The sequence below is a fragment of the Anthonomus grandis genome, chromosome 11 (assembly GCF_022605725.1).
Source record: "Anthonomus grandis grandis chromosome 11, icAntGran1.3, whole genome shotgun sequence".
In the NCBI taxonomy this organism is placed as follows: Eukaryota; Metazoa; Arthropoda; class Insecta; order Coleoptera; family Curculionidae; genus Anthonomus; species Anthonomus grandis.
In genome coordinates, this window is record NC_065556.1 from 13,093,455 (window position 1) to 13,108,762 (window position 15,308).

At 32.4% G+C, this 15,308-nt stretch overlaps 1 protein-coding gene across 2 annotated transcripts; it reads right to left on the reverse strand.

The window, feature by feature from the left end:
• Positions 1-2,008: 2,008 nt before the first annotated feature.
• Positions 2,009-15,035, reverse strand: LOC126741991 (peroxisomal membrane protein 2). Of its 2 annotated transcripts, none has more exons than XM_050448510.1 (5): positions 14,630-15,035; positions 2,726-2,821; positions 2,538-2,667; positions 2,330-2,482; positions 2,009-2,271 (listed from the first exon to the last, which is right to left on the reverse strand). In XM_050448510.1, the coding sequence occupies exons 1-5, from the start codon at positions 14,719-14,721 to the stop codon at positions 2,179-2,181; spliced, it is 564 nt and encodes a 187-aa protein (XP_050304467.1). In that variant the 5' UTR covers positions 14,722-15,035; the 3' UTR covers positions 2,009-2,178. The 2 variants fall into 2 exon arrangements, with proteins under 2 accessions (XP_050304467.1, XP_050304468.1); XM_050448511.1 differs by lacking the exon at positions 14,630-15,035 and adding an exon at positions 14,372-14,518.
• Between the last annotated feature and the right edge of the window lie 273 nt (positions 15,036-15,308).

The following is a 15,308-nucleotide window of genomic DNA, read 5'->3' on the forward strand; positions in this document are numbered from 1 at the left end:
ATAATGGTATGGTATATGCCAGATACGCTAGGCGCCAAGAACTCTGCAGAAACTGGAGCAATTGAGCAATTACTGGAAGATTGAAGTTGTTCAGACGTTGATAACGGTAATGAAGAAATTTTTTCAACAAGCACTGGCGCAGGTTTAAAATAATGACTAATTTTGGGGAGTTTCGAATTCTTCGCTTCTTGTTCTAGTCGCCGTTTGTGATACTCCCAGCCACTGGGCTTCTGTTTATTCATTATCAGTTTCTGAAAAAAGTATGTATTGGGTATGGTTTTTTTCATAGATATTAATATGGTAAAGTTATTAAATTATTTGTTTGTTGTTATATTCAAGAAATAGGACGCGGCTGGCGCCGTGTGCTTTCTGGCGCCGGGCAGCAGCTTCTGCCCTTACTGCCCCGGTAGCTACGCCACTGTTTTCTGCATGATTAACGCATAAAAATCCTAGTCTATTTGGTCACCGCCTGGGGGACGTATTAAAGTAGCTTTTCTATTTACGCTACCGGGTGTACAACTAAGAGAGGTCGCCGGCCATATCTGAGTAACTAGTCATCGCACAGCGTAGGGAAAAAATATTTCTCATAAAAAAGGCAAAGAGAAATTGTTGGAAATTATTTACAAGTTCGTACGATGACCGCTAGGGGGCGTAATACAATATTGAAATAGAAAAAATTGGTTTTATTGAAAATATTCAAAGTGAATCCTAAAAAAGGATGATGCCATTTTAAAGTATGATAAATTCTAAACATTTTTTATTTCAAACTTTTTTTTATAATCTTTCAAATAATAGAGGAGGGAGGGGTTGAATATTTATATCTAAAATTGTTGGTAACTTTTGATTGGCCTAACGAATTTTAACGAGCTTACTTTTGTTTTAAAGGGTAATTATTAGGCTTTTATGAGGTGTAATTACTTAGCTGACTTAGTAGTTTTATTGAGCGCTAGAGGGCGGTTTGTGTTATTTTGGACTTTTTCAGCGATTTTCTGGCAAATATTAAATACAACGATGTATTTTTTTTCATTTAGGCTAAAAGAGCATGAAAAAACATAAAAACTGGCGCAAACCGCAACTCGATATCTTATTTTATTCCGAAATTATAAATTAAAATATTTTTGAACAACGAAATCTTCGCCCCGCTGGCACTATTGCGTCACGGGTTAGTAGTAAGCTTTGGAAACAAATGAATTTGATAAATATTTTCGGGGCAATTATAAAACGTTTATGATCGATGTTAAATGTAACGTTAAAGACAGTTTTTGAAATCATTTAAGTTTTTAAAAATGCCAAACGTAATCCGTCAAAAATTCTTATTTCGGTAATAACTCGAAAAGTACAAAAGATAGCCGAGGTTTTTAAGTTTTCTCTAGTAATCAACTTTTTCTTTTAATGGAAGCTATATTGTCTTTATTTGCATAAAGTATCTATTTTTTTGTACTCACTAATAAATTATTGGTTTGCCTTTTCAATAATTATCACAATTAATTGTGGGTTATTTAAATTATAATTAGACACAAAAACTATGATTTTATTTCCTTTTTGGCTACTTAAGAAAAGTTAATGGTGGTTTCAAAAAACCGAAACATTCTAAATAAACATCACAGTTTGAGCACAAAGTTGTTTTAGTCATACACGTTGCTTTCAAAATTTTTATAAATGAAGAAACTAAAGCCTATAAAAAATATATGCTGATATATTCATTAGATTTCTACATATAATTTATGTCGTACTAATTTTTTTTCTTACTTTTTTATAAAAAAAAATGTATTTCGCTTGATACTTCTGTAATACTCCCACAGTGCTGCGAAATTAGCTACGTGTAAACTTCTAATTTGGAAATTTAATCGTTGTCTTAAAAGCTTCCCAAATATTAAAATTCTTTAAAGTTTATTATAATTTTTGAACACTTCTTAAAAGGGGATACCATAACTACCTAAACTACCACAGATTTGTAGTCAAATATTCACGAAATAAAAAACGTGTAAAAATTCACAAAAAATACCTATTAAAGAAATATTTTTTATATTAATTTGTAAATGCTATATTTTCACATTATTTTGTTAAATCCTAAAACAATTATTATAAAACAATAACAACATACAAAAATGTAAACAACATCAACCAAAATCCACCTACAACGATAAAAATAAAACGGAATGATTTTATGAATATGAATTATTTGGATTTGGCGAGTTCTTGTTGGCGCCTTTGGTTTGCCAAGTAAATAATCCAGAAGAAACCTATTAGGTTTACTACCAAAACCCGTAACTGGAAAAAAAATATAAGTTAAAATAATTTAAATTTACAAAATCAGAGTTGCTCTTACCATTGGTGGCACTATACTGACATTCAAAAGCTGTAGAACGGTCAGATATTTCCAACTAGTGGTGAGTACTGTCCAGTATAAACCTCTTAATTGCTCAACAGCAGTTTTATGGTCTTTACCTTCTAGTCTTGCAATCATATACAAGGCAAATGCCTACAAGAATGTTTATTTTAAGGCTAATTAATACATTAACAATTAATAACATTACTTGATACAGAGGTGAGTATACGAGTCTTTCCAAAATCAGTTTTCTAGCAACAGGAAATGAGGCTCCATCTGGTACTGCATATTCCAAAAATGAGTAAAAGAAGTGTGGGATGGTACCACCAAATAGAAGTCTAAAGTAAAATAAGTGTAGATCAATACAGAATCTCTAAAATGTAAAACTGTTTTTACCCATAAACTCCATAAGCAGCTAAACTATGAATGTCAATCAGCTTGACACCAGAAATCCTTTGGGAAGCATAGTTGCCTGCTAGGGCAACAACACAACTGAAATTTTGATATTGATAATTTTGGTACAAATTTCTAGGCACTTAATATACTACTTAATATTTAAAATGAATAAAATTAGCCATATATTAACATGCAATAAGGAATAATTTTAAATATACAGTAATCTGTTATGTACTATTAATCTGGTTTAAATTTTAAGTAAAAACCTGACCACCTTTAAAGGTGATAAGGTGATCATAACAGATGAATACTTTACAAATAAACTATCTTCATTTTTAGTTTATATAGAGAAAGGGATATTCCTTAATGTCTAACAAAATTTAATACTTTTTCCTAACACATTTAAACTGGTGGAAATATATTTATTAAATAAAGTAATTGATAGTGAAAACCACATCCATTATAGTTTGTTATTAATGAGAAATAGTAATTTCATATTTGAATCTTATACAATTAGAGTGTTTAGATAATATTAAATCCAGTATATTTCTTAGGTTTTGAAGATTATGTCTAAAATAAATTCTTTCAAATTTAATTCTGGAAAAAAATCTGTTTAGAATATAACATATTTTATGTAAAATCTTCAGATGCATGAACAAAGTTAAATATTATAAAAGATAATATCTTTTATCTGTATCGTGAGAGCGTATTAAATCGAGCTTTTAAAAATTAAGCTTTGAGGATCTCAGATGAGTCATTAATGTAAGGCCTATTAGTTAAATGTTTACGTATTTTAGTTAAACCTTGTATAACCCATCAGTGTGTTAATTAATAATAGGTTTTGGTACTTTTGAGAATATTTTGATCTTATTATTTTACCTATAAATTTATCAGAAAGTAAAAACTTTATCACCTTTAAAGGTCCACACTTTTATGTTACCTTTTTGACCCAAGCATAAAAAATAAACAATTTACAAAAAAAGTATGTAAATTTTTAGTTTATAAATAGAAAGAGATATTCCTCAATGTCCAATAAAATTTATTACTTTTTCCTAACCTGACATTTAAAATGGTGGAAATGTATTTATTAAAATGATTTTCGTAAAAAAATCAATTTAAGTATCGTGATTATAACCGTTATGTGCATAATATTATGACCTTGAAACTATTGAATTGGTATAGAAATTATACATAATCATAACCAGACAAAACTCCTCAGAGAGTCATGGTCTCACAATATATGATAATTATAGCTACACGTGTTTCGCTCTAGCTAGAACATCAGCATCAGTCTAAACAAAATTAAATTTAAATAAAAAACACTAAAAACCTTTAAAAGCCATTTCACAACATTCATAATACATAAATAAAAAAAAATCTAAGTTATAATTATAAAAATAAATAAATTAAAAAGTAGAACTCAACAACATAGACTCACCAAGAATCGAACCTGGTGTGGTACCAGATTAGAAGTATGAGTGTAAAGTCTATGGACTATGTAGAACTAATACTTAACTACGTAAATGTCATCATAATTATCAAACGTAAAGTAAAGATTTCTAGTTTGTACAGGGTGTTCGGCACATAAACCGACAAAATTTTTGGCATATTCTTGGGGTCATTTGAAAGCTTTTTACCCTAATACCTTGGGTCCTAAAAGTTACTGTTACGAAGATATGAATTTTTTAATGTTTTTTCTTAAATTACTTAAAATTTCGTCTTTAAAACCATATAACTTTTTTACTAGTGACAATAAAATTACGATTTTTGAAAAATAATATTTCCTAATCTATGGTATTTAAATAGTTATAACAGCTTTATAGGAGTTATAACAGCTTTTGTTTCGACTGATTTGTCCTAAAGGGACATACGAAGTTTTTTATTTAACAGTCAGTAATTGTTTGAAAAAAATCAACGTCAAAGTTACATTAAAAAAAAGTAGCAGGAATTAGGAGCTTCATTTCAGTTTAATAAATTCTCGCCAATTATTGACCTTTCTGACGGTGTGCTTATTATTAATTAAAAAAATGCATGGTTCAAAAAATACAGTATTCTGTAACAAGAGCGGAAATCGATCAGAATTTAAAAAAATCAACTATGGTTTTTGATTGTTTATTTGAAGAAAAGTTTAACTTAAAATTAACATTAATTACCTAAGTAACTATTTCCTTGTTATAAATTTTATTCGAATTGTTGTCCTCTATTCCTAATGCGCGTTCGACATCTCTTTCGTACTTGAATAGTTACGGTAGATAAGCGCTTTTTTTCTCGCATTGTTCCAAAAGCAGCGTTTATCCTTTCAATTAATACCTTTCTCGTACCTCCGGGCATAAACTAAACTAGGCACCTCCGTAGCATAAACTAAAGCTTTGGCCCGCCCCCAGACGTAAAAGTCTAAAGAAGTTAGGTCTGGAGATCGTGCCGGTCTTTAGGACCCAAGGTATTAGGGTAAAAAGCTTTTAAATGACTCCAAGAATATGCGAAAAAATGTTGTCGTTTTATGTGCCGAACACCCTGTATAATAGTAGGGACAATGATAAAAAATATTAAATTAAATTGTTAAAAATGAGATTTGGCTTGAAAGTAAAAACCTTATTTATACACACGCGAACGGGACTCTTTAGCATTCGCAATTTCCATTTTCTCCAGAAGGTGAAACGTTTTACCTTTAGGGCAGGTAAAAAGCTTCCTGAAGTACTTCAGCCCCCACCCCCGGAGAAAAATTATGAGTAGTGGTTAGTAAATGGTTAGCAAACGCTAATTTTGTATAACTGACCGGTACTAACGGTATTTTTATATTTTTTTAAAAAACGCTACATGGTCTTTAATGTGTGTAGAGATTTTTCTACCAGATTAGCCAATGTATACTGCGTTACAATCCCCACACTTTAGGAAGTAAACCCCTAAGTTAGAAAACATGCCTGCCTCCTGCCTTGTCCACAACACTGACCAACTGGCTGCTTAAATTAGAGTTACATAATCTAGCTAAATTTAAGGTGATTGAACCAAAAAAGGACAGGGATCTACAGGAACTTTTTGTGTTCTTATATTTATTTATTTAAAAATGTATAATATAATTTATTTATTAAGTGAAGGGAAAATTCGTTGCTAAAAGTAATATGCGTTATAATATTCCACTCATTTGCGAATGCTACTTAATACAAGGGGATATTAAACAGTCTATAAAAAGGGAATTGAAAGAGGTAAATTTGTAAGAATAGAGAGAATTGGATGAGTACTGAATGACATTATCGGAGGGCCTACGATATATTTCAAAATTAAGTTTGCTGTAGCATCTTTTAATTAGAAGATCTCGAAAAGGCAGAGTACCATCTTGTTCTTCTTCAATAGTGAAAGAAATATTTGGACGTAAGAAATTTACAAATCTAAGGAAAATTTTATAAGTCTTCCGTCCTGCCATTCCAGATTATAAAAATGTCATACACACACCTCTTATATACCGTGAAATAACCCTCAACCTAACTGTTTTTGAAGGTGCTAGACAATGGTACAGTGAAAACATCTTGTCGAACTTGCATTGTCTTATTTATTTAATTATTATATTATTATTTCTTATTTCGACACGAGGTAAGGATTGCTCTGGACTCACTTAAAAAACAGAAACCTTCGCAGAACATCAGCAAAGAAGAGGAAACAGCTCTCAGGAATCTCAAAAGTGAAAAGAACATCAAAATTCTTCCTGCAGATAAGGGCAATACAACTGTGGTTATGGACCTGGAAACCTACGAAAACAAGGTTGAGGAAGTTTTGAACAAAGGCGAATACAGGCTACTATCTATGGATCCGACGACAACCATAGAAGGTCAAATTTACAGAGCACTTAAGAAGTACTCCTCAACATTGTCGGATGCGGTACGCTCTAGGCTGACACCACATTATAGCAAACCTCCACACCTATACGGACTACCCAAGAGCTCTACAAATTCGCCGACATCAGAACTCTCGAAATTCCTCTTGGAGATCATTAGACCGATCCAGGGAAATGCAGCGTCTTTCGTGCGAAACTCGATCGAAGTCGAGACCAATGACAGATGGGTGAGTTTTGATGTCGAAAGTCTCTACACCAATGTACCCATAGGAGAGTCTCTTAACATCATCCGAGACAAACTAAGTAAGGATGCAGCTTTCTCAACTCGGACCACACTGCCTCTGGACGGGGTGATGGAACTTTTGGAGATCTGTCTTCGTAATTCTTACTTTCAGGTCAAGGATATTCTACGCCCAAGACGAAGGACTTCCAATGGGTTCATCTCTTTCCCCAGTAATAGCAAACATCTTCATGGAATGGTTCGAGGAACATGCAATAGATGCCTCCCATTGTAAACCCAAGCTCTGGCTTCGATATGTGGACGACACCTTCATCATCTGGGACAAAGAGGAAAAAGCACTTCAGGATTTTCTGCTTCACCTCAACAACTTCAGACCAACAATCAAGTTCACGATGGAGACAGAGAAGAACTCAGCTCTACCTTTCCTAGATGTCCTCGTTAAAAAAGTCGGTGGAAATCTACAAACTTCAGTTTATAGAAAACCAACACACACGGGCCAGTATCTTCACTATGAGTCCATCCACCAAAGTAGGCATCATAAGATCCCTCTACAATAGAGCTCGAACCATCTGTAGAGGCGACGAGGATCTCAAGACTGAAGTGGATACCATCTACAAAGACCTACAACAGAATGGATATCCAAAGAAGCTAATAAGTAGGACCATCCAAAGGACGCGTCCAAATCAAATCAGGGACGAGGCCACCACGACAACCAGACTTCTACCCATACCTTACATTAGGGGTACATCAGAACAAATCCGACGCATTGCCAGCAAGTACAATATTAGAACTGTCTTTAGATCTAGCACCACTATCAGAAGCGTGGTATCAAAGACCAAACCAGATGGCCTGTTGGATACCAAAAATTGCGTCTACCAGATCCCATGTGAGTGCGGTGACTCATACATAGGTGAAATGAAGCGCCCCCTAGAAGTCAGAGCGAAGGAACATCGCAGCTGGACCCAAAGAGGAGAGGTTTCCAAATCCGGAATAGCAGAGCACGCGTGGCATAATGGACACAATATCCATTGGTCAGAAGCCAAGATTCTGCATAAGGAACAGCACTTGCGGAAGAGGAAGTTCGTAAAGGCAGTTTTCATTTCACAAAATCAGGGGATCTTCAGCCAGCCAAGCGTCGATGTACCCAACATCTGGAAGCATCTACTCTCAGGACAGTGTAGGATCTAGAGAGAGGCGTGTCCTCCCCCCAACTCTTTTCACGGATGACTTTCCTTTCCACATCGCTGCACACATCTAGTATATAAGCCTATAGAATAGCAGTTTGCTGTCAGTTTACACTTGATAACGGTTGGAGATACTTACCAACCGAAACGTCGTGTTACATTAAATAAATAAGACAATGCAAGTTCGACAAGATGTTTTCCCTCAACCTAATCTCAACTATTTTTCTTTATAGGTGATTTATGAAAACTTTCGCCTAGGAGAGGAGAGAAACATGAACTCATAACCAAACTGGACTTTTGTTGTCAAGCTGGAAAAAAATCTGAAAAAGTCTAAAAGTTTTGACCATTCAACTGAGAGATGTTTTTAATAGAAGAGTTCTTACTAACTCTAAGCAGTTTGTCGAGGGATTCTGGGAAAAAATCTTTTTTACATCCAAAGAAATAAGTTTTGATCTTTGAGGAAAATTTTTTAGACTGTTGGTCAGATCCACAGAATTCTGAGTCGAATTAACACTTTTAAAGTTATAGTCACTTCTCTCAGAACGCTTTTTGACCAAGAAGAAAGATAGACTGGGGCATAAATAGTTAACAAAAGAAAAGAAAAAAACAACTGGTCTTATGGAAATATTGATCTTGTGGATTTTAGGAAGACCATACAGAATCGCGAGTTCTAGAATTCTGAAACAGTTTTTTTTTTTTAGTGTTAAAGAACTAAAGAATTATGTAGTGTAGTCCTATAATGGAACTCAACTTCTTCCTCTAACCAAATTGTTCTGGCGACGTCGACAGCAGTTTTTGATGATTTAGTTGTTGTTTTACACCTTATATTGGTGGATTTCGGGGTCAAACCGAAAGTTAAACAAATGTTGGGCAAGTGTAGCTTAACTCTTCAAAAAAAAAAAACACTAAAAAAGAAAAACTGTATCTGCTAATCCTATTTGGTCTTCCTAAAATCCACAAAACCAATATTCCCGTAAGACCAGTGGTTTGTTTTTTTTACTTCTCCAAGCTACAATCTCTCTTCTTGGCTAAATAGTGTTCTGAAAAAAGTTACAATCTTTAAAAGTGTTCATTCATTTAAGAATTCTATGGATTTGACCAACAGCCTAAAAAAATCATAATATCCCTCAAGACTCTAAACAACTTATTTCTTTGGATGTATTTCACAGCATCCCTCCTACAGAATGTGTAGAGTTAGTAAGAATTCTTCTATTAAAAACATCTCTTAATTGAATGATCATTGGTGATCTTTTAGACTTTCTCAAAATGGTAATCAACCAGAATTATTTCCAGTTTGACAACAAAATTTTAAAACTAATCTCTGGTTGGGCTATGGGTTTATTCTCTCCTGAGTGAGATTTGCATGAGTCGCCTAAAAAGAAAAATAGTTGAGGGTAGGTTTGGGGATTGTCTCATGTTATATCATGGCAAATATCCTATCACGTGGAAAACAGTATTAGTAAAGCCACTGCCCAAGACTACACATGTCGGTTAACTATATATGTCGGGCAATTACGACTAATTAGCCTCTTGACGATCCTTGTGAAAATGCTTGAAAGACTGGTTTCCGATATGATGAACGATTTTGTTCACTCTGAACACATACTGCCAAATGTTCAGTGTGGATTTAGAGCTTGTCATAGCACAGCACCAGCACTTAGCAGGGTTACTAGTTGCATTTTTTAAAACATAGATGAATCAAAGGTCTCCTGTCTGGTACTTTTAGATTATAGTAAGGCCTTATTAACATGATATGATGATATGCTGATTGCTAAGCTGCACTTTTTTGGATTTTCTCATCATATTGGATTATCTCATGCAAGCATAGAAGGCAAGTTGTAGACCTTGATAGGACTAGGTCTGACATTCAATATCTTCAACATGAAGTGCCTCAGGGGTCCATTCTTGACCCCTACTTTTTTACTGCTGACTTACCATCTCAGATTCATCAATGCTCATCACATCTATATGCTGATGACACTCAGCTTCTATGTTCATTTTATCCTGAAGATTCTTGCAGGGGACTTGCTGGTGTCAATGTTGATCTGGACAAGGTCTCAGACTGGTCTTCTGGGCATGGTTTGTTGCTTAATGCCAAAGAAAACTGTACACCTGATTATTGGATCCGAGGCCATCAGGGCTAAGTTCATTAGGTTCAATTTTACAACCATTCATATAAAAGGAATAATTATCCTGTCTTTGAATATGCTAGAAATCTGGGCCTTGTAATGGATGTTGCGATGAGTTTTCGGCAGCATGTTTTGAAGAAGCTGTGCTTGGTTTACTTAAAATTGAAGAGCCTTTATTCTTTTAAATATGTTCTTCCTGACCATATTAAATACCTCTTGGTGGAATACTTAATCCTGCCACAGCTAGACTACTGTAACGAGGTTTACTACAGCTACCTCACAGAAGAATATAAAACTAAAATACAATTAGTTCAAAATATGTGTATGCGTATATCAATAATAAACATTTAAAATACAATTTTCATGTTGACCTCCACTTTTCTATGTTTGTATATCGAATTGTAAAACACAACTCTCCATCTTATCTTACAGAATACTTTACTGCAAGGGGTGCTTTACATAATCTTGAGCTTAGAAATGTGGCTAATGTTGATATTCCCTTTCATCGCACAACAAAATTTGAAAACTGTTTTGCCTACCATGCGGTGGAATTTCTTAATTCAAATTATTTGCTGGTGGCTGGCTCTAGTCATTATTCTCTTAAAAATCAATACACCAAGTTTTTACAATAGATGATAACTTAATTTTTTTCCTCTTCTCAATACTCTACGTCTGGGTTGTGTTAGTAGGCTTAAGTTGTCTGTATATTTACTTTTATTTAACTGTTTGCTTCTTATTATTGTTTTTTTTAAGAGTACCGTAATTGTATATATAATGTATGGTGTTATGGAAGATCGTTTTACGCGAATAACACCTTTTGTGTATATATGCTATATTAATGCACAATAAACTTGATTTTGACTTTTGATATAAGATGTATGTGGGCGACATTTTTGGTCTGGAATGGCAGGGAGGTAGACTTACCAAATTTTCTTAGATTTGTGTAAATTGCTTACAGCTAAATATTTCTTTCACTATTGAAGAAGAACAAGTTGGTAGGTACTCTGCCTTTTCTAGACCTTTTAATTAAGAAATGCAACAGCAAACTTATTTTTAAAATATATTGAAAGCCCACCACTACCGATAATGTCATTCAGTACTCTTCCAATTCTCTCTATTCTTACACATTTGCCTCTTTCAATTCCTTTTTCTATAAACTGTTTAATATACCTCTGTCTAAGGATTTCTCCTTATTAAAATTAAAATTAAATATAAATTGAGCTAGAACCTAGTTCATAATAAAAACACAAAAAGTTCTGATCCCTGTCCTTTTCTTGTTCAATCTCCTTAAATTTAACTAAATTTGTTAACTCCTTAAATGTCAAAATTGCTTTTAAGAGAGTCAATAATTTAAAGAACCATGTGGTCAGTGTGGTAGACTAGGCAAGCATGTTTTCTAAATCAGGGGTTTACATTCATCAGTATACATTGGCCAATCTGGTAAAAAAATCTCTACTGTTTCCTGTTTCTGTTTTTTGAAAAATATAAAAATACTGAGATGAGTGATACAAAATCAGTGTTTCCTAACCATTTATTAATCATTAGATAATGTTGAAATCTTCAGCGTAATCTTATCAAATGTAATCTTCAGCTTACATTTAATAATCATGATGACATTTAAGTAAATTACTATTAGTTCTAGATAGTCTATAGGTTTTTACAATAATTCTTCTAATCTTGTGTTACCAGGTTTGATTCTCAGCGTTCTCTATATTGTTAAGTTCTACTTTTTTTTTTTATAATTATATATACCTAGAAATTTGTGTCTATTTACATACATAGTATAAATGTTGGGATATGGCTTTTAACGGTTTTTTATTTAAATTTAATTTTGTCTAGACTTATAATCTTCATTTTAGGCCTAATGATGCTCTAACTGAAACAAAACACAAGTAGCCATTTATCATAGGTTGTGAGACTGTGACTGTGTTTTATTTGTTTTCATCAATTTTGTTTATTGGTTTGTTTGGAAAGAATGGATGAGATTTTTGTATGTAATTTTATACTTGATTGTGAAAAGTGTTTAGCTAATCTTAAGTCCAGTATATTTCTTAGGTTTTAGTGATTCTGTATACTACATTCTTTCAAACTTATTTTGTAAAACATTCTAAAGATGTAAAAACAAAGTGAAATATTACAAAGAATAATATGTTTTATCCTTTGGGAGCTCATTCAATGTTTTTGAGAATAAAATTATGAGGATCTTGGATGTGTCATTTGTGTGTATTAGTTAAATGTTTAAATTTTTTAGTTAAACCTTGTATAACACATTAGTCTGTTAAATCATAGGTTTTGGTCCTTTTTAGAATATTGTGGTTATTATTTTAGTGTCTTATTATTTCACTTATAAATTTACCAGACCTTTTGTGATACTACTTTGAATCATCCCAATCGCTAATAAATTTCCTGAATTTTTTCTATCTCTCTTAAATATTAAAAATATGGGAAAAATGGATGACTACACAATAGTTTAAGAATCTACAACAAGAACCACTCTACTTGGTAGGTTAAAAGCAGCTTTTAGCACAATATCACCATAGTTATGACTCATTTAAACAATTTCTCATTGCAATCTATAGGCAATTGAGGAGGAATATAAATTGGACCACTGACCAGTTTTTACAATGACTACTAGCTAAAACAAATATTTGAATTGAATTCGGTGAATTAGATCTTGAATTAGTTGTAAACTGTTGATACAATACAATATTACAATATAATTAATATATTAAATACATTTGTGTTCACAAGTCAGTTAAAAAAACAATAATAAATATAGACCTATCTAAATTATACCCTTAATAGAAAGTGCATGAAAGCATTTTTTTCTTTTTATTCCTTTGAACAGTTAGGTTTGTTGTGGCTCCTTTGAGGAGTACTTTAGCTCTAATTTTGATTTAATGTAATAGATCTGTTTGCAGTGTAGAATTTAAAAAAAAAAGTATCTATTATTTAATCATCAATGTGACTAATTTGCTACTGAGAATTTTTATTATATCTGTACTGTTTTTTCTATTTTATAGTATTACACAATATTGTGTAATATTAATATATATATTTGTTGTATCAAATCAATCTATTTGCTTAAATAGATATAAGCAAATAGGACAGCATCATTTGCTGTAGAATCCCTGAGTAAAAGTGTTTTAAACTGAGACCGATTATATTCATTATTCAATAAATAATTGGCATTTAGAAAAAAACCACTGCTTTATATGGGAAACAGCCTGGTTATCTGCCTAATGTTAAGATTCTGAAGGGTACTTCTTGGTACCAGGCACTCTGTCAAATTGGGTGCAGAGCTATCATAAAAATGATTGTCCTACCTATACCAAGCACAGGCAAGAATTTGGCTAGTTGGATTTAATTTGGCTTTAATGGACTCAGATCCAATCATCAAGTGAACAAACAAATATAAGAACAAATAAAGGACTTAAAGCTAACTATGCACATACAAAAAAAGGACAGCACTCTCTGGTTTACTACAGTATAAAAATATTTCATTTTATACTAAATACTTAATTGAAAAGACAAATGAAAAGGTATGTATCATAACCTAGCGAGTTTTCTAGAAAAACCAGGACGGCTAAACAAAAAAAAATTAAATTTTGTTACAATAATTAAAATAAAAACTGCTATCTGTGTCGTATTTAAATAATCTGAGGCCTTGGTGCAAGATTTATTGTAATCTGATTTGATGTCCTAAATAAATAGTCATTTAAAAAAAATTAAATTAAATTGTTAATATGTATAAAGGGAAATTCCGAGCGGATGGCTGTGACAAGTTGGATATGTTTTAATAAAATAAGATCTATAAAGGGAAACCACTTTTCTTTGGATAACAAAGAGCAGTTTAAAACTCAAACAATGACAAATACACTGATTTTGCCAAAGCCTCTATGCAGTCCTCTTGGCCTCAAATTGTATCATAAAGTCCAATAATCAAATATATATACTAAGATACTCCCCTTATGGAAACGTTTAATAATAGATGAGTAGATCCAGTGAAGGATCAAAGCCTAGGTGCTAGTGACAGATCCCCTGTTGGAGGCCAAAGGCATGCAAGTAGCAATTTTCCATGAAAATACTCAATGTTGTAATACAAAAATAGGCAAAAAAGTATATGATTAAATACTGAATTTAATCATCAATATTAGAATAACTGTTAAAGATAAACAAATATTCAAGCTATTAAATTGTAAATCAAGTAAAAAAATATATAATTATAAAAAACTGCTATAGTTAATGACTACAAGAACTCACCATTTTATTATTGGTAAATCGTAAATAAAATCGTAATACATTTCACACACTACTTTTCTTGGCATAACATTACCAAATGTTTTTTATTAATACATGAATTTTATAAATATGTGATCTTGATATGAAAAATTGATAAAATAATAATCATTATCAGATGATGTGGACTTTGAACAAGAACTTTTATGAATGAATTCTATTTGCTAATCTAATTAACTAAGTCTTGTACTGCCATTTCTATAAATACAGAAATTTGCTTACCAGCTAACAGCTTTGGTTCTGATCGGGTGTTCGTATAATTGTCCAAAATAGAAGCTAAGTGCATGGATAATGGGTTTTGATAAGAGGGACATTTTCTTATTAAAATAACTACTGATTTACAAGGATATTTTGCCAGATATTTATGAAAATGTTTTTAAGGAATGAACCGGACTCAACACCTAAATTATTTCAAAAAACAATACGAAAATGAAGAGTAATATTATAATATGAAACTTAAGTATTTACTGCTGGGATCATCAAGCTCGACCTTTGGTTTTCTTGACTAGTGGCTTGTTTACTTTTCGTTTAATAAAATAACTACAGGTTGCCACATTGCTAATTCTTACAATAAGCAAAAAAAATTGAGCAATGTTCAGATGCGTTATAATCAATATTAGTTGGCTTTCCTTATTTTTTATCTTCAAAATACAGTTTTTTTATTTATTTATACTCATGCGTTAGTTTTTTTTATTGACAAATGGCAGTATTAAAAAATAATTTCAGGGACGGCAACGTCGCCAGATAACGTAATGAGGTTAGGAGCATTATGATCATTCTGCTCTTCTTTTAATTCGAGTTTTTACTATTTAAGCTTTCGTGCATAGAGAAATGAATATTACTTTTAATTACTCTATGGTATTTACTGGGTAGCCTGTTTATTTTATGTAGCCTAGCGTTA